At 46.5% G+C, this 27,801-nt stretch overlaps 1 protein-coding gene across 4 annotated transcripts in view; it reads left to right on the forward strand.

Annotated features, from left to right (window-relative positions):
- PPT1 (palmitoyl-protein thioesterase 1) overlaps window positions 1-27,801 on the forward strand; it is a 227,349-nt gene that overhangs the window by 102,010 nt on the left and 97,538 nt on the right. For all 4 annotated transcript variants that reach the window (XR_011279561.1, XR_011279562.1, XR_011279560.1 and 1 more), the window contains exons 6-7: window positions 739-829; window positions 20,653-20,751. Coding sequence is in view for 1 of the 4 variants with exons in the window: in XM_069622394.1 (XP_069478495.1) it covers window positions 739-829; window positions 20,653-20,751 (190 nt within the window). In the remaining 3 variants the exon portion in view is untranslated. The remainder of the gene's footprint in view (window positions 1-738; window positions 830-20,652; window positions 20,752-27,801) is intronic.

Here is a 27,801-nt window from a genome sequence, read left to right on the forward strand (position 1 = left end):
TGGTGTTTGTTACTGTGTCCGTAGCTCTCTCTCATTTACAAAACCTTTGTGTGTATGTTGGTGTCGTCCTCTTAGAACATGCCTTAAAAATGATTAAACCTGCAGTTGGATCTTATTTATTTTTCTGGGGTGGGATCCCTGGCATGTGAATGGGTGCTCGAGTGTGGGGGCTGCCACTTTTCTATGGAAGGAGCAGCAACCTCTTGTGAAGGTGGAAGAGCTTCTCACCCTGGACGTCCTGTTTAACTTACTGCACTGCTAGCGTTCCCCTTCAACTCTAGCACTTTCTCTGCCTGTGTTTTGGTCATTCTTTGGAACACAAGCATTTAACTGGGCTCCACGGGTAGATAATCCTCCTTCTGTAAAGGTTTTCTAGACTTGCAAAGAGCATAGGTCCCTATGAAGCTGATGTGACCTCTGACAGTTACAGTGCATTCTCCATGTTTGGACCAGTTGTACGTATGTAACACGTGGTCTATCTCCCCTAACAAATGTATCTTCCAAACTGGAGCCCACTAGAGGTGCCCCGTATAATGTAAACAAGGAGTCCTCTATACATGGACACCAAACCTGGCCATATAAGGCATGTGTCACAGCAACAAAAGAGAACTCTTCACCCTGTGAGACGTGGCCCCTTCCGGCCATTGACCATGCATGGTGTGGATAAATGAGGTTTCCCAATCATTATGTTCATAGAAGCACCTGGTAGATGTTCTCTGACCTCTCTTCTCGTTTCAGCCTGGTGCAGGCGGAATATTGGCATGACCCTCTCAACGAGGAAGAGTATCGCAACAACAGCATCTTCTTGGCTGATATCAACCAGGAAAGAGTAAGTGATGCAGAGGCAAATGGAAAACTCAAGGCTCTATCGACACACGATGCTGATGGTGGGCCACGTGCTCTGTCGAGTCTGTATCGGATGCAGATACAATGACCATGGCATGTGGCAGCGCTGTTATGTTTTGAGACGTGTAGTTGCTGACGGTGAAGCAGCTACCTCTTTGGGGCCCGAATATGCTGATAGCTGTACACCGCTTTCTGTGGGGGTCTGCATAGGGCAAGAGATGCAGGCACCAAGTGGGAATCTGCTGCCTTCCGCTTCCCTAAAATGTAGTGAAAGACTCCTAGGGTTCAAAGAATGATTAATAATGCGATGGAAGTGCGAAATATTCCACCTTTTGGAGAGGGTAGCAGTGCAATAAGGCAGTGTGGGTGAATCTGCTTTTTCAGTCGCTCCCTTTAAATGTGGTCCCAGCCTATGCTGGATAGCGTTCTGTAAGGGTGCAGACGAAGGTGACTGACACAGGTCGCATAGTGGTTGCTACCCCTGTAAGGGTGCAGACGGAGGAGACTGACACAGGTGGCATAGTGGTTGCTACCCCTATAAGGATGCAGATGGAGGAGACTGACACAGATGGCATGGTTGTTGCTACCCATGTAAGGGTGCAGACGGAGGAGACTGACGCAGGTCACAGAGTGGCTGCTACCCCTATAAGGGTGCAGCTGAAGGAGACTGACACAGGTAGCAGAGTGGTTGTTGGCATAAATCTTTATTAGTAATGATGACTCCCTTTCCCAGGTCTCAATCCCTTTCCAAGGCACCGAGTTCCAGGTTGAAATGCCAAAAAGCAGTAAGGCTCTGAATTTCAAATCAAAAGGTAAAGTTCTGGTTCACACATCAACCTTCCTTATTGTCCATAGTTGATGCTTCACTATTGGTTTCCTGGAGAATGCCTCCCTTCTCCAGGTGTCTTTCTCTGTGTTTTCCCCCACACAAGGCCAGGGGGAATGACTCCCTTCCTTTGGACTCTTTTTACTAGGTTTTTTTTAGGATTTCACAATGCCAGAGGAATGACTCCCTTCCCTTGGGCTCTTTTCACTAGGTTTTTTACGATTTCACAATGCCAGAGGCATGACTCCCTTCCGCAGACCCGTATCACACTCCCGTTAGTGATCTGTTTTGGCAGAACTTGTTCACTACCCTGCCAGGTACTGTGACGAAGAAGAGGACTACTGATGCTCTCCTTCTTAATGTGGGGATCCCAGACCCTGCTCTCTTCTTTTTATTTCATTCCTGCTAGACATGGTTTACTCTTCTGGCAGGTATTATTGTTTAAAGTTTTCCTCTGTGTTTATATGTGGGTCCCAGACCCTTGGTTTGAGGTTTCTTTTGCCCCCTTCTCTAACCCTGACACTTCATGTACCTTCTGCGTCTCTATTGTGCCTCATTTCATGGTTGCAGGCATTTCTGATGTCTTATTTTGCTTTTCTCACTTTCCTATGGCTTTCGCTGTACTTCAGACGGCTCAGCAATGTTTTGTTGTGGGCGGGCTGCATGTCTCTGCGCGACCGCGCTCTACGTTGGCTTCCTGCATCAGGACTCGCGTTTCCCCAGCTCTTCAGTCATCCTGCGTGGGTTGTATACGAATTGTTCGTATTACAACTGTTCGAATGACAATTGATCTTTTCACAATTGACCAAACTGTGAAGGTCAATTGTAACATATATGCGGGGGGAACCCCCTCCAACCCCCCACCCAACCCAAACCCGCCCAAAACCCCATATATATATATATATATGTTAATAAGTAAATGACCACACTTCACAGCAGTCTTTGTCTTTAGTGAGGATTTATTTAGGTAGTTCATCCAAGAGAAAGGCCCCCAGCTGTGAGCTCTCCTCCTGCTCTCAATCCTCTCTCTGCTGCTCGAATCTGGAACCTTTGCTTAATAATAACAACAAAGGTTCTTTGGTAACTAGGTTACATAGCAGCAGCTGAAATGATGTAAGTCTAAACACCTCCTAACACCTCCCTTCCTTTTACCAAAATATGAGTGCTTGCTTCAAGTAAACAAACATTTGCATTGAAGAACAAACGGTTTCTTATTTACATAATAACTGATACAAAGCTATGTGAGAGAATAAGTAAAATGCAGTGGATGCAGTGCAGTGCAGTTACTAGGTGTTGTTAACCTTTTTGCAAATTGCTATCCTCTCCTTGTTCCAGACCCCACCTCCTTTAACAAGAACCAATGATCCTAAGTCTTTAACAACTTGTTTGGGCTGGGAAAATATGGATGCACCTTTGCGCACCTTGGTAGGAAGTTTGATCTTGATCCAATCACCTTCCTCAAGACTGAATTCTCTACAAGCATTTTTCCTGTCATATTGCTCCTTGGATCTTACCCCTGATTCGAATATCTTCTCTCTCACTGCCTCCAAATTTACTCTTACGAATTTTGACTTTCCCATCCAGCCTGGACCCATGTGCGAGTTAGGCTTCCTCCCTCTTAATAGTTCAAAAGGAGATACACCCGTAACACTGTGCGGAGCTAGTCTATACTGGAATGTTCTCTCCATTATGGTCCTGACCCAGTCACCTCCTGTGGCTACCGCAATTCTAATGGCATCCATGAGTGTGCGGTTGAAGCGTTCTACGCACCCATTGGTCTGGGGATGATATAATGAGGTAGTTACTTGTTCTATGCCATGGTTACTCAAAAACTCTCTAAATTCCTTGGAAACCAATTGGGTGCCATTATCTGATAAACACTTCCTGGGGAATCCCTCTCTCCAAAATAATTGCTCCAAACATTTAATGATGCTACTGCTGGATATATCTCTTAGTGTAAATATTTCAGGCCACTTGGATAATAAGTCTATGACAACCAACACATAGGTGTCTCTCCCACCTCTGATATTGAAAGGACCTAATAAATCCAAGGCAACCTCGTCCCAGGGAACCGTGGAGAGTTTCCTAACGGTCATGGGTACTTTCTGAATCCTGAGACCCTTATTTCCTTCAATGCAATCGCTGCAATTGTTGACTACTTCTTCGGTGTCTTTGTCAAGACTAGGCCACCAAAATTCTGCTCTAACTAAGCCTTTGGTTCTGGGCAGTCCCAAATGCCCAACATGAGCTAGCTCAATTATTAACTTTCTCATTTTGATAGGTACAACCATCTGATGTCCCCTATGTAAATATCCTTTATCAATCCAGAGTTCTTCTTTAACTTTGGCAAACCCACCTAAATCACCAAGATAATTTCTTATTCTGTTCTGCGTCACTAATGTCAAAACTCTCTGGTACAATTCATCCTCTGAACATGCATTGTCCCACTCCTCTTTCTTTACTGACTCATGAACCTGAAATATTTCAACACACTTCTCACGAGTCAGAGAAAATTCCTCAGACACAATTTCTCTCAAAACTGATCTGGATAGGGCAACAGCAACTACGTTGGTTTCACCACTAATGTGAAGCATGTCATATTGCAGGCCTTGTAGGGAAGTCACCCACTTCATGATGCGTCTGGAGACACCCTCCAGACCACCCTTGGTAAATATTCCTATTAGGGGTTTATGATCGGTACACACTGTGAATTCTCTGCCCCACAGATATCTTTTGAATTTTTCCACTCCCCAGACACAAGCCAATGCTTCCTTTTCTACAACTGAATATCTGTTCTCAGGTCCTTTGAGAGATCTAGAGGCAAATGCAATGGTGTGTAAGCCTTCCTGATCTTCCTGCATTAGGACTGCCCCAATACCATAGTCACTTGCATCCACAAATAGTAATGAATGTCTACCTTCCTCAAACGTTTTCAAAATGTGTGCATTGACAATGTGTAATGTTTAAACGCACCATGCAAAGTTTATATATCCAAACTTGTTTATTAAAGGTTAACTCCAGCGACAGCAGGCACCACCTCTGAAGGCAGGACCCAACTGACTACTTTCAGAACTTCACATGTAAACACTCTAATCATAACACTCTAAGAATACTCATGGAACATTACATGAGGTACATAAACAGAACATAGAATATGTAAATTCCATACTCAGAACTAAATAGCTTTGTTAGTGTTTGTTCATTCTATGTTTACCTAATGACATTTATTATATGTAAACACAACACACCTTCCCCCTTTCAATAACTTGGTTTACTCTAGCACATAATCTCTCAACCAAAGAGGTTTATCTCTCCTTCTTTCTGTGCTAGTACCAGTCATTATATCCTGTTGACCCCTCCTTTTAACTTCTCCAGATTGCTGCACCAACTCATTATCATTCCCATCATCATCTTCCTCACTATTTTCTCCATTCTCCATTGCTTGACCATTGTTGTTACATTTAACTAGTTTCGACATTGACCAGCACTCACCACCTTCCATTATGACCACATTCCCTCTTACTACCGCTATTTTCTTAGGCCCAATAAATTTACTCTCAATACATTTAGGAGAGACCCTGGGGTTTTTTACATACACCATTTCACCTTCTTTCCATACCACACTTCTGGGTTTCTTTTCTAAATCAAATCTTTCCTTGTATGCATTTTGAGCTTCTTTGATCAATGTAACAATTTTATCTCTATCAATATTTACACTCTTGGCCAATTCAAGCCACCCTGGACACAGTTTTGTAGCCGGCTGCCTGCCCTTGAGAGACATAAATGGTGAAACTTTAGTGACAATGTGAGGCGTCGTGCAGTAATTCCAAACCATTTCCCTCAACACTTTCTGCCATTCCAGACCTGCCGCCATGGCCAACTGCACTCCTCCCTTTATAAACCTGTTAGCTCTCTCTACCAACCCATTTGCCCTGGGTTGATAGAGTGCTGTTCTGTAATGCCTTATGCCAAACTTTTTGAAAAATTCCGTCATTTTGTCGGAACAAAATTGAACACCATTGTCTGAAATTAATTCCGTGGGAAAGCCTTCCCTGTAAAATGTCTCTTCAAAAAATGTTATCATTTGGGCCGTGGTTGCCTCACCAATTGCCTTCCACTCTATCCACTTTGAGTGATAGTCTACTAACACAATCACATATTTAAGGTTCTCACCTAAGTTCTGTATTGGACCCATCAGGTCCACAGCCACCTTTTTCCAGGGTTCACCCGGAACACTAACCGGTCTAATAGGTGCTTCCCTCACCACTTTACTTTTATCGCTCCTCTCACACTCTCTACAATTTTTTACACACCTCTCTATTTCGCTGTCAACTGCCAGCCACCAATAAAATTCTCTGATATATCTTTTGGTTCCTCCCATCCCTAGATGATCTTGATGAGCTATACCCACCAGCTTGGCTCTAACATTACTAGGTGGAATCACCTTGGTGCCCTTCCTGAGCTTTATGCCATCTTCCGATAAATTTAGCTCATCCTTTATGCAATAGAAACATTCGAATTGTTTTCCAACCTCGTTTTTGTGGGGCCACCCTGCCCTAGTCCACGCCTTGACTTGATTTAATATGGAATCCTCATTATCAGCAATCTCCCACTCATCTTTGCTTATGGCATTGTATTCAACCTCAGCAATACTCACACCCTGCTCTAATGGTGCTTCCTCAAGATCCTTTCCCTCCACCGGTAGTCTAGATAAACAGTCTGCCACCACATTGTCTCTACCAGCTATATACACCATCTTGAAGTCATAAGCTAGTAGTTCAATCATCCATCTAGAAATTCTGGGTGATCCCTTTGCCCACTCTACACTACCTAGGAGTTGAACTAATGGTTTGTGATCAGTTTTTATCGTGAACGTCTGACCCCATAAATAAAACTTGAAATGTGCTACAGCCCATGAGACCGCTAACGCCTCCCTCTCAATCACGGAGTAGTTTCCTTCCGCTCCCTTCAATGGCCTTGAGGCAAACGCAATTATATGTTCTGTCTTACCAGAATCCAATTGAGATAATGCTGCGCCTAACCCCATGTTGCTTGCATCAACTGATAACACAGTTCTCCTTCCTGACACAAAACCTCCCAAAGAGGGTGCTTGTACTATGCACTCTTTTATTTTCCTGAAGGCTTCCTGGCATTCACCCGACCATTCAAACTTAACATTCTTTCTCAACAATTCTCTTAATGGAGTGGATATGGTGGCAAAACCATTGACAAATTTGTGATAGTACTCCGCCAGCCCCATGAATGAACGTAACTGATCTTTATCACGTGGCTGGGGAGCACTGCTAATGCTATCAATGAGAGACTTTTTTGGAGCAATTCCATCGCCAGAAATTCTATGTCCCAAATAATCTACTTCTCTAACTGCTATCTTGCATTTTTTTCTTTGCACAGTTAAGCCAGATTCTCTAAGTCTCGTTAACACAGCCCTCAATACTTCATTATGTTCCTCTTCATTCTCAGCAAACACTAGTATGTCATCTTGGAACACTGTTACTTTTCCTAACCCCCTCAGCACCTCCTCCATCACGCTTTGAAAGACAGAGGCTGCAGAGGCTAAACCGAAAGGCATGCGATTGTACTTGAACACTCCCTCCGGAGTGATGAATGCTGTGAGATGCCGGCATTCTTTGGACAACGGAACTTGATGATATGCCGCTGACAAGTCTATAATGGAGAATACCTTCGGTTCCCCCAGGGTGGAAAGGGTCTCTGATATGTTAGGAAGAGGATGTCTCTCCACAACTATGTTCCGATTAAGGCTGCGTAAATCCACACACAGTCTCAGATTTCCATTTGCCTTGGCTACCAGTACAACTGGCGACAACCATTCCGTTGCTGTTATGGGCTCAAATACTCCCTTTTTCACTAAGTCATCCAGTTCAACAAGAAGTTTGCTTCTCATCTTCAATGGTACCTGTCTGACCTTGTGTATCACTGGTTGTGCATTGTTCTTTAATTTGATATGGTGTTCAAAGTTTATGAGTTTGCCCAATTTCTCAGAGAACACTTCAGGAAACTCTTTAGTCCAGGAGTCATCTTCCACTTCAGCAATGGATATAGGCTGGGGGGCATTTGCTTGTATTCTCACACCCAAGTTCTTTTGTTCCTCCCATCCCAGAAGAGAGGCTCCCTTATTTGCTACCAGAATCTTGGCTTGGCATTCTTTTCCTTTGTAGCTGACAGATGCAGGAAATTCCCCCAGGATTTCTATTGCAGATTCTCCATATCCACAGGCTCTGATATCAGTGGATTTAATTTCCTCTTCGCCCTTCTTCAATGTTTTAATCAGAGTGTCCCTAGATATTATAGACCACGGAGAACAAGTGTCCACTTTCATAACTAAACTGCGCCCATCGATAAGAAAAGTGTCTGCCTGTCCTTTGACCTCGCCTGAAATAGCTGAAATTTCAAATACAAACTTGGCACTTGGCTCCTGGTTGGTTAACACCTCTTGAATGTTGTAATCTCTCCTAACCAATTCCTTGATGCTGGCTCTGTTCTCCACTCTGGGCTCAATGCAATTTATGGATGTAGCTTTACATACGTTTGCAAAATGTCCTCTATTCTTGCACTTAAAGCACTCGGCGAACTTTGCAGGGCACGACGGAAAATTTGCACCATGTCTGGGATTACCACATCTGGTACAAGCATTTCTCACGGTCCAATTTCCTTTCTTTCCGCTGATGACATTTGACCTTTTCTTCTGATCTATGGTACACACTGACATAGTGGTCATGTTTTGTTTGTCCCCCTTTAATTCCTTCACATATAATGATGTCCGTTCAATGCTCCTGGCTAACTCAAGCGCCTCGTCCAGTTTCATGTCCTTGGCCAATAGCTTCTCTTGAATTCTTGCATTGTTAGTACACCTGAGCAGCTGGTCCCTGATTAGGGAATCAGTCAGATTCTCAAATTCACATGAGTAGCTCAATGACCTTAAACAGGCTACATATGATTCCACCGACTCTGACTGTTCCTGTACTCGCTGGAAAAATTTGTGTCTTTCAAAACTGACATTTTTCTTGGGCTCAAAGTGGTCTTTCACTTTTTTTAGAGCTGCTGCATATTCATCAGCCTCTCCCGCCTCAGGCATATTTTCTCCAGACAGTCCATCAAAGATTCTGCGTCCTTCCGTGCCCAAATTGTGAACCAACAAGGCCTTTTTCCGAGCTGAAGAAAATCTATCACCGCCCATTGCCACTAGATAATTTTCAAATGTATCCTTCCACTTATCCCACCTGAGGAGTGGGCGGCCAGGCTCATTAAGAAATGAAATGGGTGGAGGAATTGATGTTGCCATGGTGATGTAGGGGCTGTGAGGCAGTACATCTTTGACTAATTGGCACAATTATTCAAATGCATCACTTTGTTCACCGCATAGACTTTTCTTTTATAGTTGTGTAAACATTTCTGAATTTACTTTCACATGCGTTGTGAAATGGCTTTTCTTCCTTTTCTTTACGAAGTTTTCTTTTCTTTGTTATGTCACAATGGAGACCGGGGCTCTGAGTGAGAATGCTTCGTTGCTATGCAAAAATGTCACAATGGAGACCGGGGCTCTTTTCTTTCACAGCGTATATTGTTACGCGTGCATGTGCGCGCCAGGATCAGCTGATGCCGCGTGCTCTGGCTCGCGAGTGGGGGCGGGGCTATCGCGCACAGCTGCGAGCGTTAGTGTGGTAGCTCGCGAGGCCCGCTGTGCTGCCTGTCTGCACGCGGCTTCCTCGCGGCTCTCCCCCCGAATCAGTCACTTGCCTGAAATGGGCCTCCTCCTCACGTCGATCGTGCGCGGCTCCCCCGCGGCTCTCCTCTGCCCACAAGGCGGCACAGTTGATGTCCAAGGCAAAGACACCGCTGTCTGTCCGCCTCACCTCTTCTTTTCTCCGCCGTCGATCCGCCTCACCTGCTGTCGCTGGCGGCGGAGAAGACACGGCAACTGCAAACGAGCCGTGAGCGGCGCCCGGGTCCTTGGTATAAATCCTCGTCGCCAATGTAATGTTTATATATCCAAACTTGTTTATTAAAGGTTAACTCCAGCGACAGCAGGCACCACCTCTGAAGGCAGGACCCAACTGACTACTTTCAGAACTTCACATGTAAACACTCTAATCATAACACTCTAAGAATACTCATGGAACATTACATGAGGTACATAAACAGAACATAGAATATGTAAATTCCATACTCAGAACTAAATAGCTTTGTTAGTGTTTGTTCATTCTATGTTTACCTAATGACATTTATTATATGTAAACACAACACAATGGCATCTTTAATCTTACAAAACTCTTCCTCACATGACTCATTCCACTTGAAAGTAACACCTTTACGAGTCAACATCCTCATATTCCTTGACAAATTTGACAAACCTCTAACGAACTTGCCATAAAATTCAACCAGACCAAGAAAAGACAGTACATCTGCTTTAGATTTTGGTGCTTCCATCTTACAAATGGCTTCTATGGCCTTTTCTTTGGGTTTGATCCCTTCTCCTGTGATTTCATGACCCAGATATTCAACTTTGTCAGTTTTAAATATACATTTCTCTAAAGATACTGTAAGACCAGCCTCTTTGAATATGTTCAACACTCTCTCTAACCTTTTATCATGTTCTACTTCATCTTTCCCACATACTAGCACATCATCCTGGTAGCACATGACACCTCTCTCTCCTCCCAATAATCTGTACATGACGTTCTGAAATACACTCGCTGCTGAAATCAATCCAGATGGCATTCTTATACATCTGAAAAGGCCAATAGGGGTAATGAACGCTGTAAGATCTCTAGAGTCAGGGTGTAATTCCACTTGATGATATGCAGATTTTAGGTCAATAAGGGAAAACACTTTGGAACCGGACACACCTGCCAATAAATCATCTATTCTGGGTAAAGGGAATTTATCAGCCACTACATTTTTATTCAGGTGTCTAAGGTCAATGCATATCCGCAGAGATCCATTGCCCTTTTTCACTATTACAATAGGACTAACCCATTCTGCGGAATCAATTTTCTCTATCACTCCTTCACTTTCCATTTTTTTCAATTCACTTTCTACATCTTTTCTAAGAGCCAAGGGAATGGTCCGTAATTTGGCAACTTTGGGAATGGCATCTCTCTTCAAGCGAATTTTGTGCACAAATCCTTTCAAGCACCCTAGCTTAGTGACACTCATTTGCCCTCTGGCCCCCTCCATGACAGTGCTCGAGACAGATTTTTCACCATCAACAGTCAACACCTGTTCTGGGTGGCTTGCTTCAAGTCTTATCTTGAGCTCTGCCTGATCGCTCCAGGACAACAGCTCTGCACCTCTGTTGGACACATGGACAGTCCCTATCGCCTTCCTGTCTTTGAATTGGAGCTCGGCTTCAAAGCACCCTAAAATTTCTATGGGCACATCTCCATAAGCATTTGCTCTCACCACATTCTCCCACAATGTACAACATCCAAATTTCTCCTTCCACACATGCACACTTATCAAAGTATAATCTGCTCCACTGTCCATGAGCATTGATATTGGCACACCTCCAACTAGCACAGTTGCATATGGTTTCTTTTTCCTGACCTTACCATCGATGGCATTGACAGAAAAAATAACTTTCCTACCAGCATCATCAATTGAGATATATTCTTGATCTGCATTGACTTCATGTATTTGACCTGAGGTGGTATAAAAGTTCCTACAGCATCTAGCCATGTGTCCCCTGACCCCACATTCCTTACATACAATGTGTGTTGCATAACATTCTTTGTCAGATGCTATGTGAGACAGACTCCCACATCTGAAACACCTCCTAGTTGAAGCAATTCTAGGATAACCAGAGTCTCTGCCACCCCTAAATGTATTATTCTCACTGGGCGAACCTCTGGTAGATGACCCTTGTTGTCCCCATACGGGGACGACCCTCAGGTCTCCTACCCATTTGCCAAGGGCGACGCAAAGTTGCTGCCACACTTCTCTGCATCACTCTCGAAACCTTGTGTATGGCAGCTTCATTGTCATCTGTTTTGGGCTTATCCTGAGATGTATTATCCAGCTGAAGAACTTTTATACATTTGTCTGTGTGTTCTATCATTTTCGCTATCTCAATTGCTCTGTCAAGAGAAGGATTTCTTTCCTTCCATAACTCCTTCCTGATGTTATCATTAGAACACTTAATCATAAATTGATCCCTGACATGCTCATCTCGACAATGGTCAAATCTACATTTGATGGCTAAGCCTCTAAGAGCAGTTACAAATTCCTCAATACTTTCTCCAGTTTTCTGAGCTCTCGTAGCAAATTTGTACCTCTCAAGAATTATATTCTCTTCAATTTGTCCAATTTTGCTAAAGTTTTCTCATATGGCCCCCCATCAGGAATGTCTGGAGGTTCTGGTAGTTTTTTGACCACTTCCTGCCCTGCGGCGCCTAAACAGTGAAAGAGGAGTGCCTCTTTGCGCTCATTGGAGAAGTTGGGTCCAAATGCTGCCAGTGCATATTTATGAAATCTCTCTTTCCAGTCTAACCAACGCACTCTAGGTTCACCTGGTGTAGGAAGGAAGAATACTGGGCCTGGGACGTTTGCCATGCTGTGAATTAATGAATGTCACCCCCAGATAACAAACACTCCAAAACCACAATGTCAGCTAACTGTACCAAATATTACAAGGTGTGCACCCACCAGGTAGATTTCAGTTTAATACACAGTTCCAGGTCCGGCGTCCGACTGCACAACCAGTTGCTGTGTGTCAATGTACTCGGCCGTCTCGTTTATTCGAAACGTATTATTGACACGACGTAAAGATGGCCGCCACGTTTCCAGGTCCTTTAGTCTAATTGCGTGCTGACGTGACACAAGGCTGCAACATTAAGAGATCCAATGCGGGAATTCCTCGCGCTCGTGGTCGACTATTCATTCACCCGACAGCCGGGTTTCATTCAAAGATAAACAACTGCAAGCCGCAGCGGTTGTGTGCAACGGCGGGGCCGTAAGTAATCAAGGCAATGGCAACCGAACATAAGTGAGTGACCTCAGGTGAGACCTCGGTCTCGTCAGCGCTGTCTCTCGTAGTTAAAATCACAATCCACAAATCAACCTCCTCAGTATTCGTGCTCTGCTCCAGGATACCTTCGTGGTTCACTCCGCTCCAAAGCACTGACTACTTCCTCAGAATTCGTGCTCCGCTCCAGGATGCACCTTACTGGTTTACTCCGCTCCGAGACGCTGGCCGTGTTTCTCGCCTGCTATTCCACATCTAATGTAACACTCCTTCCAGGTGCATCCAAGCTATAATCAATATTGCTGCTGCTGGGGGCCTTTTCTCCTTGGCCCCATCCTCGTCGCCAATGTTAATAAGTAAATGACCACACTTCACAGCAGTCTTTGTCTTTAGTGAGGATTTATTTAGGTAGTTCATCCAAGAGAAAGGCCCCCAGCTGTGAGCTCTCCTCCTGCTCTCAATCCTCTCTCTGCTGCTCGAATCTGGAACCTTTGCTTAATAATAACAACAAAGGTTCTTTGGTAACTAGGTTACATAGCAGCAGCTGAAATGATGTAAGTCTAAACACCTCCTAACAATATATAATTGCGGTCAATTGTGAAAAGGTCAATTGTGACCCTTTAAATTCGGTCAATTGTTCATTCGAACAATTGTAAACGAACAATTTGGGTAATACCCCTGCGTGTGGCGGACCAGGTAGGGATGACTTGGCTCTTCTCTCGCTCCAGGCAGCAACCTCTCCTCTCTGTGTTGCATGTCCTCCCAGCTCGTGGTTCCTCCTAGGAGGGTCTGGCAGCCCGTTAAGTCCTTCTTCGGTCTTCATCCGGAATGGGTGATTACATCTAGACCGCTCATTCGGGTTCCAATGGGGATTCGTTATGGCTCTGCACCTCCTCCTCATCTCAGTACTTACTGAAGTCCTAGTCGAGTCATCCATACTCTTCTGCTGTCTCATCAACTTCACAGGCATACATGGAAGAGTGTAACATGGAGGTATGTGATGTTAATGTTAAAGGATATTTGTACCGCGCACCGGGTCCCCTGGCGCTCTGGCAGCTCTGGAGAAAAAAAAAGGAGGGGTGGGGGGGAGTTAGTGGGGATGAGCTGGAGAAGTGCAAGAGCACTGTTGGCGGTCTCAGCCCGGAATTCCATTGGCTGGGCTTGCAGTGTTATACTGTCGGAAGACGTTGTGTGCTGTTGTGCGGGACTATGTGTGCTTTGTTTTGTTGTTGCAGTGTAGTGAAGTTTGTGCAGATTTTTCTGTTGTAGGTTTGTGGTTGTGTTTGGTTAGAATTTGAGGGGTATGGAGAGGGTGAGGTTGTTAGTGGGTTGGTTAATTGGCATTCCTGTCTTGAAGTGTGGTGCAAAATTTCCATATTTCTAATCCGCAGGGGTGTGTGGGCGTCTGTGTCTACGTCCAGCTCAGGGGCTGTACGACACTCACGGCCCATTTCCCCTATGGCATCCGTTCATATGCATAACCTTACCCAAGTTGGGCAACCGGCTGCCTACGTGGCCCCTGTTAGTATGCGGGGCGGGCGGTGTTTGTGCGTCCCTTGCAATCTAGCCCCAAAAGCATTCCTAATCTAGTAGGGGGGTGGCATCGGTAAGCCCCGGTTTACTCCCTCCATGTGTTGGGGCTGCTCAGCATTCATCATCTTATTCGGTTGCTCGTTCATATTACCGCTCCTACCCCCTTTGGAATGTCGTAATGCTAATGCTTGCAATTATGTCCAGGGGCGGCGTCTGCCTTCGTTCACAACTCTCTTTGGTCCATGCCCCTGCCAATATCCACAACTTAATTAGTGTGGCAAGTGCTAATTTTCACCCAACTTTATACAGGTATGATCTATAGTAACATTTATCGTTGGGGGGAAGGTGGTTCGCTGGGAGTTGGCTAGGGATGCTGGATTCTGTCCTTAAGGGAATCGCTTGTGTCCTACTAGACATAGGCGTCTCTCTTGTTTGTAGTAGGAGTTTCTTTTATTCGGTTCTAGATGTTGTCGTCCTAGATTTATCATCCTTTTCATTGTGTTTCCCGTCTGGTGGTTTTTGTTTCCCGTTTGGGGGTTTTGGTTTTTCAGTTTGCATCTGTGATGTTGAAGAGCCAGGTTTTTAGTAATTTTCTGAATTGTAGGTGGTCTTTGGTGTTTCTTATTTCTTTAGGGATGTTGTTCCAGGTTTTTGCGGCTAAGTGGGAGAAGGTATGGTTTTTCTTCCAGACAGATTTCGTTGCTTGATCTGAGGAGTCTCGTTGGCTTGTAGGTTGTTAATTTCTTTTTCAGGAATTCAGCTCCTTGTTCGCTGATTGCTCTGTGTGTTATGCACATTGTTTTGAAGGTGATGCGATGTTTGACTGGGAGCCAGTGCAGTGTTTTTAGGGCTGGAGTGATGTGGTCTCTTCTGGATAGTTTGGTATGAGATATTCGGTATAGATATGAGACACGGAGGTGTGCAGGAGTTGGGTGGAGGTCTGGAATACCGCGCTCTCCTGAGATATTCTCCCTGATCCCCAGATGCTGAGTCTCTCCCTCTGATATCCTCCTGCTGTGCACCCCCTACCCCCAGAGGAGTCTATCGGGTAGCAGCCTCACCTCCCTGGCCTCATGGGAAGGAGCTCCCCATCGGGGAGAAGTGACGACATCTCTGGATTTGTCACAGTTCCTTTTACTTTCGGGTTCATGTGCTGTCATTAGGTGCCTCCACCTATACATTAAAGGGCAATAGGACCCTGATCTTAGTTTGAGTTAATACCGTAACTTGCTTATGCAACCTCCACGATGACCACAGTAATTGCGTATGGTGTCCTTAATTCACTAGTCTCAGAAACATTCTCAGTCTGCTGATGCCAGCAACATATTTACAAACTGCTTAAGAATATGCACCATAACTAGGAGGGATAGTGAAGCTGGGAGGATACCCACGGCTAAGTCCCCATTCTTTCCATTGCCTTAGAATGATGTTTGTTAGTTGACCCTTCATATATGGAATTCATGTATGTACCCAAAGTATGGTGCATACTCCAGGGTTTGGAATGGGACTAGACTGTTGTGCAAATGGATACGTCTCCTCTGTGAAGGGTGCTGTGAGCTTAAAGCTGGATGTAGACCTTCTTGAGTGGAAGAAATTCCATAGAACATGTTATTACCCGTGTTTTGTTTAGAATAAAGTTGCATGCACATATGGGAGGAAGCGTAACCCATGTCCTCTTCTCGATTTTATACATGTTACCGGTTGGGATACCCAGGGCTTCTCTTTAAATGTGAGTCTTGATGAGTTGGCTACAGACTGGGCAACCTTTGTCAGATCTCCTTTGGCCACGAGAAACTATCTCTGGCCCTCGCCTGGTGGCATGAGGTCTTATTAAAGTTTACCTATATTTGTTCTACTTGAGGGGCAACACACTTCTTCCATACACAGAACAGAAGTAGGTCGCCTGTAAGGACACACATTAGTCTCTTAGACTGTCACACGATGTAGGCGGCATTGTAACTCCCCAGTTACAGGATAACTGCCACCCCCAAAATTTGATGCCCTCTTTTTTATACATGACGCCCTACTTGTCATGTCTGTCTGATTAGTACATAATGAGTTACAATACCTTTCCTGGGGGCTCACCCTGGCTAAGCACATGGACTAGCCCCACTCCAGTGACACTGTCATTATGCATTGCTTTACATAATGTAATGCCATCCTAGTTGGAATTCCTCTGTCGGGGACTCTGTTCACAGCACCACTCACCTGTAAACAGTCTGCTCCCTTTCACTACCACACACCTCCCCACAGACCGCTCCTGCTGCCCTGTCCTTTCACAGGTCCTAGCAGTGATTGATCAAGTCCACTGTCAGTCATGCAGTCACTATCTCCAGTCCTCCTTCCCTAGAGATAACATACTGCCATCTACTGCCAGACCCGAACCAACAGTGAACAATCAGCATGACATCACACTAGGAATTACTGATCTGAAACCTTTTTGTTTTTAAAAATAATTTTTAGCCATTTTCCTTAAATAAATAGCATACACATCATAAACAAAACCAATACTACACAGCAACATCTGATAAACCTAGCCAACCACACATGATCTATTCTACCCACCCCACCCACCCTGATTTCCCAACCACCGGTTTGCCTCCAGCACTATACCTTATCTTATGTTTGCTAACCACACCAAGAGCGACAGCCCTCATCCAGTGTCTCATCCAGGTATCGGTGACCTGTCACGTGACTTATGGCATGCTGGTCCCCTCAGCAATCTCGGTGGCATGTTGAGCACATAAACCCTGCACCAAAGATATCCACGCAGACACTCCATCGAGTGCTGACGAAGAGTTGGAGTACGCCGCCCTCCATACCTCTGTCTCTGCCAGTGCCCACTTTCTCAAGTCCCTCCACCAGTCTTCAACTCTGGGACCCCCTGCCGTCTTCCAAGCCATTGATATACAACGTTTAGCCAAAATATAAGCCAGATCCTTCATCTTAAGGATGTGCCTCGCACCCTTTGGTCGTGAAAACGCTCCAACAAGCACGCCCCCAGGGAGAGAACGTCCAATGGCAGCCCTCCCTTTTGCAGTTTGACAGCTGCTTCCCCCAGTACACCTGCACCATGGGGCACCCCCAAAACATGTGTAGCATACCCGCCTCTTTGGAGTTACACCTCGGGGAGTCTAATGCCTGCGCTCAGAAATCTAGAAATCCTCAAGGGGGTTCTAGTAGGCTCTGTGTCACAAACAGCTGAATCAGCTGCAATTTGTCACTTCGGGACACTCTTGTGATAACCTAGAACATCCTTCTACTGTGTATCCGAAAAGAGGGCCACCAAGTCCTCCTCCCATTTGCGATTCACCACCGATGGAGCGGGGGGACCTCCCGTGAGCAGCAACTCATATATCCTCGATATGGTGTGTCCACCCTCAGTGATGTCATAGAAGGTATCTACCACTGCATGCTTTCCCGGTGACTCTCTCCAGGTAGGCCAACGTCCATTTTATCTCCCTCTTAATTGTACAGTATAATAAATATTGGCCTCCAGGCAATCCTGTGTTATCGATTAGGTCACTGAATGGTATCAATTCAGTGTCCTGTAAAACATCCCCAATTCTAGCCACCCCACAGGGCTCACAATTGCCATGTATTCCCAACTGCGCCTGTGTGGAGGACGATAGCACAGACACCAAGGCGGTCTGAGCAGAAATCTGATCCACTTGGCCTATCGGTTTAAGCGCCCTATCACACAATCGCACCCCCAATGACACCAAGAGCGATCCAATTCTCGCCCTCTGACCTTTGGCCCATAACCATTCCTTCAGAAAGTAATGCAGGACTGTCCGCATGAGCATCTTCGCTGCATCCTCGCTGCGGGTTTAGGATCCTCTGCCATCCAATCTACCACAAATTGCAACTGGCCTGCCAGGTAATAGAACTCGAAGTGTGGAACCCCAATCCTTCCTTCATCGTAAGGTCTACGTAGTGATGCCATTGCTATCCTGTACCTACCTCCCTTCCACAGGAAGCCCACACATAGTGCATCTAGCACCTTAAAGAAAGACTTTGGTACGTAGTAAGGGACATTTACAAAACAGTGTAACAGCTGGGGCAGGACCACCATTTTCAGTAAGGCTGCCCTGCCCATTACTGACAGGGGCAGTCTATCCCAAAACCTCATGGAATTTTTAATCCCCTCCAGTATACACCCAGTATTGTTCATGTGTTCCAACGCTGTGTCGTGGTATACGTTAACTCCCAGGTATCGGAACTTATCTATCGACCATTTCGGTGCCAAGGTCGGGAGTGTATGCTTGCTCTTACCTGCCAGACTAGCTAATGGGAACAGGGAGGACTTATCCATTCTAATCTTTTATCCCAGTCAATGCTTCAAACAGCTTTGTTGCCTCCATAACCAATTCCAGATTGTCCTCTGGATTCTTGATGTACAGCAAGGTGTCGTCAGCGTACAGTGAAATGAGGTGGCTAATACCGTCAATGGCAATGCCGGCCTCAAAGTACTCAGACCTTAAATATTGAGCAATCGGCTCCATGGCAAGGATATACAGCAGCGGGGACAGCGGGCATCCTTGTCTGGTCCCCTTTCCGAGTTCCCAAGAGTCTGATATGTCTCCCAGTTTTTATTCTGGCAACAGGCTGGGTGTAAATCAGCCTTACCCATCTCACATACCTCTGCCAAAGCCCAGCCTGCCCATCACTGCATACAGCCAATCCCACCTCACTGAGTCAAATGCTTTGACTGCGTCCAGCGTTGCTATTGCACACGGGGTAACCCAGGACGCAGTACAATCAATGACCAACCTGCGTAAATTCCAGGACATATTTTGACCTGGGACATGCCCAGTCTGGTCCGGGTGAACATTCCTGTGGATCACTTGCTTCAAACGGTTTATTGATCTGAAACCTTGATCCCTTGGATCCCAGGCAACATCTTCCCTATTACAGGTCGGTTAAATAGGAAAATCGGCATCCTAAGATTACAAAATGACATTCTGGCTCCACTTGCACATGTGGTCGCAGGATAGGAGAGATCGATGCAGCTGCTGGTGGGGGTGCTGATTGTGCCTGCAAACCCTGTATATTGTGAGAATTGTAGGTGACCCTTCTGGCTCCGTATGGTGAAAACTAGGGCCAGCCAGTGAGGGACCCAGCTGCCTCCCAGAGGGCTGGGATGTGGCGAGAGATTTAGTCACCTAAGATGAACCTGCGACTAAGGGATAACTAGAGAGATGCAGGTGCTAATGGTAAACCTGTGGATCCGAGGGATGCAGGTGCTGAGGATGAACCTGTGGATCTGAGGGATGCAGGTGCTGAGGATGAACCTGTGGATCTGAGGGATGCAGGTGCTGAGGATGAACCTGTGGATCTGAGGGATGCAGGTGCTGAGGATGAACCTGTGGATCTGAGGGATGCAGGTGCTGAGGATGAACCTGTGGATCTGAGGGATGCAGGTGCTGAGGATGAACCTGTGGATTTGAGGGATGTAGGTGCTGAGGATGAACCTGTGGATCTGAGGGATGCAGGTGCTGAGGATGAACCTGTGGATCTGAGGGATGCAGGTGCTGAGGATGAACCTGTGGATCTGAGGGATGCAGGTGCTGAGAGTGAACATGTGGATCTGAGGGATGCAGGTGCTGATGGTGAATCTGTGGATCTGAGGGATGCAGGTACTGAGGGTGAACATGTGCATCGGATGAGGGATGCAGGTGCTGATGGGGGAACCTGTGGATCTGAGAGATGCAGGTGCTGAGGGTGAACCTGTGGATCGGATGAGAGATGCAGGTCTTGAGGGTGAACCCTGTGGGGTCTGAGATGCAGGTGCTGAGGGTGAACCTGTGGATTAGACGAGCGATGCATGTCTTGAGGGTGAACCTTGTGGGGTCCGAGATGCAGGTGCTGAGGGTGAACCTGTGGATCGGACGAGAGTTGCATGTCTTGAGGTGAACCCTGTGGGGTCTGAGATGCAGGTGCTGAGGGTGACCCCTGTGGCTCTGCGAGATGCAGGTGCTGAGGGTCCACCTGTGGATCGGATGAGAGTTGCATGTCTTGAGGGTGAACCCTGTGGGGTCTGAGATGCAGGTGCTGAGGGTGACCCCTGTGGGGTCTGAGATGCAGGTGCTGAGGGTGAGCCCTGTGGGTCTGCGAGATGCAGGTGCTGAGGATGCACTGTAGGTGCTGAGGGTGAACCTGTGGATTACATGAGAGATGCAGGTGCTGAGGGTGAACCTGTTGATTGGATGAAACATGCAGGTGCTGATTGTGCTCTTGTGGATCTGATGAGATACACAGGTGCTGAGGGTGAACCCTGTGGGTCTGAGAGATGCAGGTGCTAAGGGGGAACCTGTGGAGCAGACGAGAGATGCCGGTGCTGAGGTTGCACATCTGGATCAGATGAAAGATGCAAGTATTCTTGCTTAATTTCTGTGCCATTCCTCAGTTTTGCAGTTTTGTATAACTCTCATTTTCTTCCTAGGGCATCAACGAGACCTACAAGATAAACCTGCTCAAACTTAAGAAGCTTGTGATGGTGAAATTTCTGCAAGACTCGATGGTGGTTCCACCGGAGAGTGAGGTGAGGGGGAAATCTCAAGCAAGCGAGGAGGGGTTCATAACCCTCAAAGGAGAGAGGGCTCATAGGAGGGTTAATAATTCAGGGGAGGTCGACATGTTGGAGAGGCCAGCAGGGCAAGAAGGAATAATGTCTGGGTGGGTATGAGGGGAAAAGTGGCAAGAGGGCCTAACACTCTCTAGAAGAGATTGGGGAATGCAGAGTGAGGGAGGTGTTGTGTTAATAATGCCACGAGGAGAACAAGGTACCAGAGCTATCCCATAATATCTCTAGATCTGAATGGTCTAGCACTCGGATCCACATATTGCCCAGACGGAGGCAGGCGTGGGCTAGTAATATCCAGACGTTGGAGGTGAACATGTTGGCAATCTAACCTCCAAAGGTGGGAGGAGGGCATGGTAGATGGCCAAAAGTCTCCAAAGTTGGCATATTGGGGTGGGATACTATTTTCCAGTTGTTGGTGGCAGGCATAGGGGTGAGCCAATATTCTCCAAAGGTGGAAGGAGGGCATGGGAGTTGGCCAATAGTCTCCAAAGGTGGCATATGGGGGTGGGTTAATATTCTCCAGTTTTTGGTGGCGGGCATTAAGGTGTGCTAATATTTCCAAAGGAGGGTGTGACGAAGTGCCTTCCTATAGCGTCACAAAATGTATCAGCTGTATTTAATCATTTTTGGAAGCAGGAAGCGCCATCCGTCGCCATTGTTGAACCAGCACAATATGGAACACTGAGCTCTGGTCCAATATCTCCAGAAAGGCAGTTCACTGTAAAGTGTTGTCTTGAGCTTTTATGAACTCAACTCATAAGGCCATGAGATGCGGAACAAGGCCAGCCTAAGGCAGGTAGACCAATAAGGCCAGCGAGAAGGCCATTGAACTGCCTACCAATTGGGCGAACTCATGAGGAGTAAGAACAGTCAGAGTTCAGATGGGGCGAAGCGGTGCAGACCTGGAAGAGGTGACACGAAGGTGGTAGCTGTGGAAGCCTCGAGTAGAGATGTCACAGGGAGTATTGTGAGCAGAAGTCACTCGGGTAGCAGATGGCTGAAGAGCACAGGTTATTGAAGGGGTTCTGAGACCTGGCGACCTTAGTCGGAAGTCGGCAGAGAATCCAGCGGATAGCATTGCTCGAGGCTTAAGGGACTCTGCCAAAGAGCAAGGTGAGGTCTTGCGAGCGCTGGAGCGACATGGCTGATCTCTGGGGAGAAGGCCTGCTTTGTCGGGAGGGGAGGCTGACCAGAGCCAGTCCAACCCCTGGGGAGGACGGTGGCAGTCGGTAGGGCCCCAATTCCTTCCCCCATGTGCAGATCAAATTGCTTGCACGTGTCAAGATTCAACTGGCAGAGAGAGCGGCACCCCAGAGCACTACCCCATCTGCAGTATGAAGGCCGAGAACGAAAGCTGTTCATCCAGAAGCAGCGCTCCTGTGTCCCTCCCTTCACCACCTGAGGCAGAGAACCAGCAGAGAAAGAGGGACCGGACTGCCCCAAACATACGTGATTACAGGCATAGCCTTACTGTGCCTACTGGTGCTGGCAGCAGACACCCACAGCTTGTAGCCTAGACCAGCACTAGACAGCAGAGCACAGGCCCTCACCAAGATGTACTTAACCAAGGGAAACCATGAGCAAGAGCCCCTGACAAGAACTGGGCAACCCTCCCCATTATGCAGCACACCTGCATGGAAAAAATGTGCAGGACTTGACTCGCTTTTTAAAATCTCAGACAACATTTGCAACGCCGCACGGGAGGGGGAAGTCCATTTCAGATTGGCCAGGACAAGTACGTCAATTACAGGAGGAGGGATAAAGATATAAGCGTGCATGAATTACAAGGCAGTGTGGGTTGTTCGAGGGAGGTAAGAGGAGGGATAGGTAGCCGGCTAAGAGACAAGCAGGAGGAATGTCTGTGTATAGGTTGGTGAAGGTGATTTTTAAATTGGGTGTTGTGTTGGTTAGGGAGTGCAAGTGGTAAATGGTATGAGTGGACTGCGAAGCGTGTGTTTGAGTGAATGCAAAGGAGGGAGAAGTAACATCGGAGAAGAGATCGTAACATCAAAGGGGCGAGGCACGGGAGGTGCGGAAGACATCAGAGAGACGGGGAAGGAGAAGGAAGAGATGAATGGCGGGTGGAGTTAGAGGAGGAAAACAGTGAGGGATAGCGAGAGGGAAAGGCCAACATGAGTCTGATAGTAGGAAGATTTGCGCAAAGTGTATGTAAGGCACAATTTCCAACACCTTAGGACACAAACAACTGGACAGAGTAGGGAATATTTTAGGAAGTCCCTGAGGGAGAGCAGATAGAACAGGTTTCTGCCTTTTGAACCTCACCACCAGGCTAAGGTAACAATTAGATGGTGGGTGTTAATAATCACCATTTACTAATGCAGGGAAAGACGCTTGGGTTAGGGAGGTGGTACTTTATAAAACGAGAGACAGGGATGCCGTAGGGCCTGGTGAAAAACAAATGAAGACCCTTCAACAGTCTGTCAGGCTTGGACTGTTTTTGTGCCATCTGTGACGGCAATGGCAAAGACCCATCCTACATAAAAAAAACAAGAGAAGCAAGACGGAGCAAACCAGAAAACAGCTCCTCCTATGCGCCTAGACTCTAGAATAACATATCAATGCACATCAGATTGCCCCCCATCCCCTACATATCCAGAATGAACGACGTCCCTGCTCTTCAAAGAACACCTAGTCTTCCATTGGCCCCCTCATAGCAACTCTTGCCCTTGCCCCCGCCAGTCTTTCCCTGTCTCTGCTTCTATATTCCCCCCATTTTTGTACAATCCTTAATTATTTTCTCGCTAGGTTTGCGGTGTAGCAATCCCATACATGCAAACAGCATGTTCTGAAAATGTTGTGCTTTATAGAACTTTGCAGTGTGCTGATGTGCACTTGACAACAGTGAAATCACCACAGAACGATGTACAGAGATGAGAGGGAACCAACGGTGGCTTCACTGGAGGGTGAAAAGGAGGGATGAGCCATGGAGTCAGTGTCGTTTGTACGAAAAGGTGTAGTCCTGAAAATAGCCTGAGACCTACACACTCGTTATGGAGGCAGAGCATGGAACTTGCACTGCGAAGGAGAAGGCGTCGGGCACTAGCCCATGCAGTGGAGTAGAACCCCTGCGTAGATGATCACAAAGACGTGAAACCTCTGAAGGAACATTTCCTGCAGAGGTGAGAGACCTGCTGTAATAAACTGCTGGGCCTGATTACGCTCTGTTGTAAAGATAACTGTTGGCCACATTATGAAGATGTTGAGGACAATGTGCCAAAGGGAGGGATGGTAGAGCAATCCGAACCTCAACAGAGACCCACAGAGAGAAGCAGATGTGGGAAAACCTTTGATGAGCGAGGAACTGAGACAGGAGAGGGAACAGCAGGGAGAGAAGTGGAAGTGAAACCAAGAACCAGAAGCAGAGAAGTCACAATACTAAGAGCTTATCCTTGAAACTATGATAATAACTGAGAGAGGGCAACGGGTGCTGATTGTCATTACCCTGAGACTCACTGGGAAACAAATGCACTTTTGGAATTAAAGCCTGAATTAACTGGATTAACTGACAAATAGTGAAAGCTGAGACTCACCAATCTGAGAACCATTAAGGACAAAGTAATGCACATGGAGAATTGAAATCCAAATCTGCTTGGATTTCGGACGATGAGGAACACAGTCTGATGGATTGCTGGGTAAGTAGAACAACACTGTTATCCTGGGCACTGAAGTACTAGATCCCAGATCTCTGAGGAAAATAATAGCAGGTAATCAACCCTGTGTCCTGGGCTCTGAAGTTTGAGATCCCAGAAACCTCAGCGAAAGCCTCGCAGAGAATCAACACTGTATCCTGGGCTCTGACGTAGGATATCCCAGTACCCTCAGAAAAAGCCTTGTGGAGAAGTGGAGAATCAACACTGTATCCTGGGCTCTGATATATGAGATCCCAGGCTTCCCAGAGAATCAACACTGTATTCTGGGCTCTGTAATGATTGCATGGTATAAAGAATAGACAGACGCAAGTGATCACAGTTCACAGGTCTTTATTAAACTGTATAGGTAGGTTGCAAAGACACTTAATCTAAGCCTAAATCTAAGATGGGAGCAAGCTACGACCATCAAATCAAAATTAGGCAGTCGTAGTGGTGTCTTGTCAAATAAAGAGGCCTATAATAAGAAAAACCTATTGCCAATCCTTACGCTAAATACAACAGAGTGTGGGATAGGGCTCATAAGAAATTAAGTGTTCACAAATAATGTCAAGATGCGGTAGTCGTGGTCTCCCTTTCCCACGTTTTGAGCACAGCACAAAGCGGGACTCTGGAGCACAGCACACGTTTGAGCTTTTCCCAGCACGAGACAACAGTTCTGTTTTTCTGCTATCAGGACGTTCGATGGCCAAGTCTCTTGCCCTGATAAAGTTTCTTGCTTTCGTGGGCCTGATGTATTCAAAATAATAACAAAGTTCCTCTCAATCGATACGTTTGGTATGATATGATATGATATATGACAGGTTATTTATAACACGCTTAATACCCAGAGGTTTCTAAGCGCGGACCAAACCTGGGTTGCTCCGTGTCGTCTTGCTTCCAAGGAGAGCATGTTGCCGCTGAGCTATCCTCCCAAGACTTTTCACCACCGGATTTCCCTTCTTGCGGGCTCAGATCTCAAATAGTTCTTAATGATCCCAGGACCTTTGGGAGTTAGTTTTCTTACTTCTGATGGCCTCATGGTTTCAAAATCTACAAACAAAAAGTTCTTTTTGTGTTCCACTTGAGCTGTTGATTCTTCACCTCTTGGCTCTCCCTCTTCCGGGCCTCAGAACAATCTTGAATATTCACCTCCCTCCGTTGGGTTCACTTTGGCTTGTTTTCAAAAACGCTTTCTCGGTTGTATTCAAGTGTTATTGGGGTGTGAGGTTCTCACCCCTAGATCCCCCTCTTCCGGGCGCGGATCCCTCTCAACTGTTTGCCTCCCTCGGTCGAGTTCACTATGGCTTACGATCTCTTCTGGTTGTGTTCTCAAATATTAATGTCTTTTCAAACGGTTCAATGTGGAACACCCTCTGCAGGGTTCTCTCTTGTCAACACACTGTTCTTTGGGACTGTGGACTTTGCCGCTTTTCATCGGTATCCCTCCTTCAGGTTCACTTTTGCCAATCTCACAATTCCTTTTACTTTCTTACGATGTGGGATTCACTTCCATTATTCACGATCATCTGCCGGACAAAGACTTTCGACTGTACAGAGGATTTTACTAGACCCCCGTATGGCCTCCTTGATCCACTCCTTGCCTTTACCAAGGCCTGCTGGTAATAGTAGTTTCAACAATCTGGTAATTTCCCAGAGTTTCTCGAGATCACCCGCCGGGTGCCTGGCTCATCTGTAGCTGGTTTTCCCCTTTTACATCAATAGATCTTTGTACAATCAGCCGTTTGCTACTTTTGTTCAACACAGTTTGGTTTCTTTATTGGTCCTCTCCTCGACTCAATGACTGTGATGACCTGCTTGGCTTTCTTCGTATCGTGGGTCAAGGCCTGTACCACGGTAGCAGGTGTCCCCCTCCGTCCTGCTTATCAGCTTAGACACGCGTTGACATCTGCTGAAACACACTAGGGATATTATTTGCAGTCTAACAATTCCTTCCGCAGAGTTCTCGCAGGCTTTGGCCGGAAAGGGAAAGGTCGCTTCTCTCCTGGTCATCCTTTTGGTTCACCACCGTTTTTCTCCTCTTGAACTGCTGTGCCTGGATAGCTGTCTCGTTGTGCTCGTTGTGTGATCTGCCTTGCTCGTATGGTGCTCCCTTGCTCCACCTTTTATCCCTGTGGGGAAGGGAAAGGAAAGGGCTGCCCGGTGTGTGTGATTCTGGTCAATTGACTGACTTTGCCTGACCCTTGTGTTGGGACGTGTCAGGTAAATGGATCTGGTGTTTGCCTGTCGTCTTTCATGATGTGCGAAAGTATTAGAGTTGGAAAGTGGGTGTGGGGTAGAGTGTTTGTATATCCTATGGGGTAGAATGGGGAATAGGTGTTATAAGAAGGGGTATACCGAGTCTCACCCGTCAGTGTCCCACTTGCACCCCCCGAGGACCTCCCATCCAGGTGATCCTCCCTCACTGGTGCACCCCCAGGAACTGGATCCAATAGCAACAGCCATGTCCTGGCCACTTTGATGACAGATTTTCAGGGACAAGTGGGTGAGACATCTACAGGTTTCTCACAGTTCTGACGTAGGACATCCCAGAACCCACAGAGAAAGCCCTGTGGAGAAGTGGATAATCAACACTGTGTCCTGGGCTCCGACGTATGACATCCCAGACCTCCCAGGAAAAGCTTAGCAGATAATCAACACTCTATCCTGAGCTCTGACGTATGAGATCCCAGAACCCTCAGAGAAAGCCTTGTGGAGAATCAACACTGTATCTTGGGCTTGGGGAACTCTCACTTCAAAGACAAAATATGAAGAACTCAAAACAGTCTCTCTCATGATTCCCCTTGCAGCTTCCTGGGATCCCTCCCCATAGGTCTGTCTTTCAGCAAAGCCCCAGTCTCTAGAATGTGTAGTTTCCTTGGTGTTCTTGTGCATCGAGGGGTTAGTGAGCAGACCTCATCCCAGATATCAAGCATACACAGTAGCCTGATGGTGGTTCTGGGCATGACGCTGGAGCTGGTTTAAAACTTGGGCCCAGCGCAATTGAAAAACAGGCCAGTGTAGGATGTCAATGGGGTTACTTCTGGGCTCTTGCTATATTTTCCCACCCCATGGTCTTGAGTTTGTGGCACTCCACCTGCCGCTCCTCCTTGCCAGGTTAAATTTGTACCCAGCAGCCTCTTCCTTAATGTCTCTTACATTTTCTTGAGCTGTTGCTTCTTGTATTTCCTCCTTGGGGTCTTGCCACATGCTCTTTCCTGCAGCCACCTTACTTATAAACCCTCTAAGCATTTGGGCAAATGATTTCCCCACTCTTCATTTCCTAGCTTTTTGTTTCCCTTAGCCACTTTCTCCTCCCAGTCACCTTTCCGCTTTACCACCTCCTTTCTAGCCACTTCCA

This window comes from Ambystoma mexicanum, chromosome 11 (genome assembly GCF_040938575.1).
Source record: "Ambystoma mexicanum isolate Mex_15411 chromosome 11, UKY_AmexF1_1, whole genome shotgun sequence".
Classification (NCBI taxonomy): Eukaryota; Metazoa; Chordata; class Amphibia; order Caudata; family Ambystomatidae; genus Ambystoma; species Ambystoma mexicanum.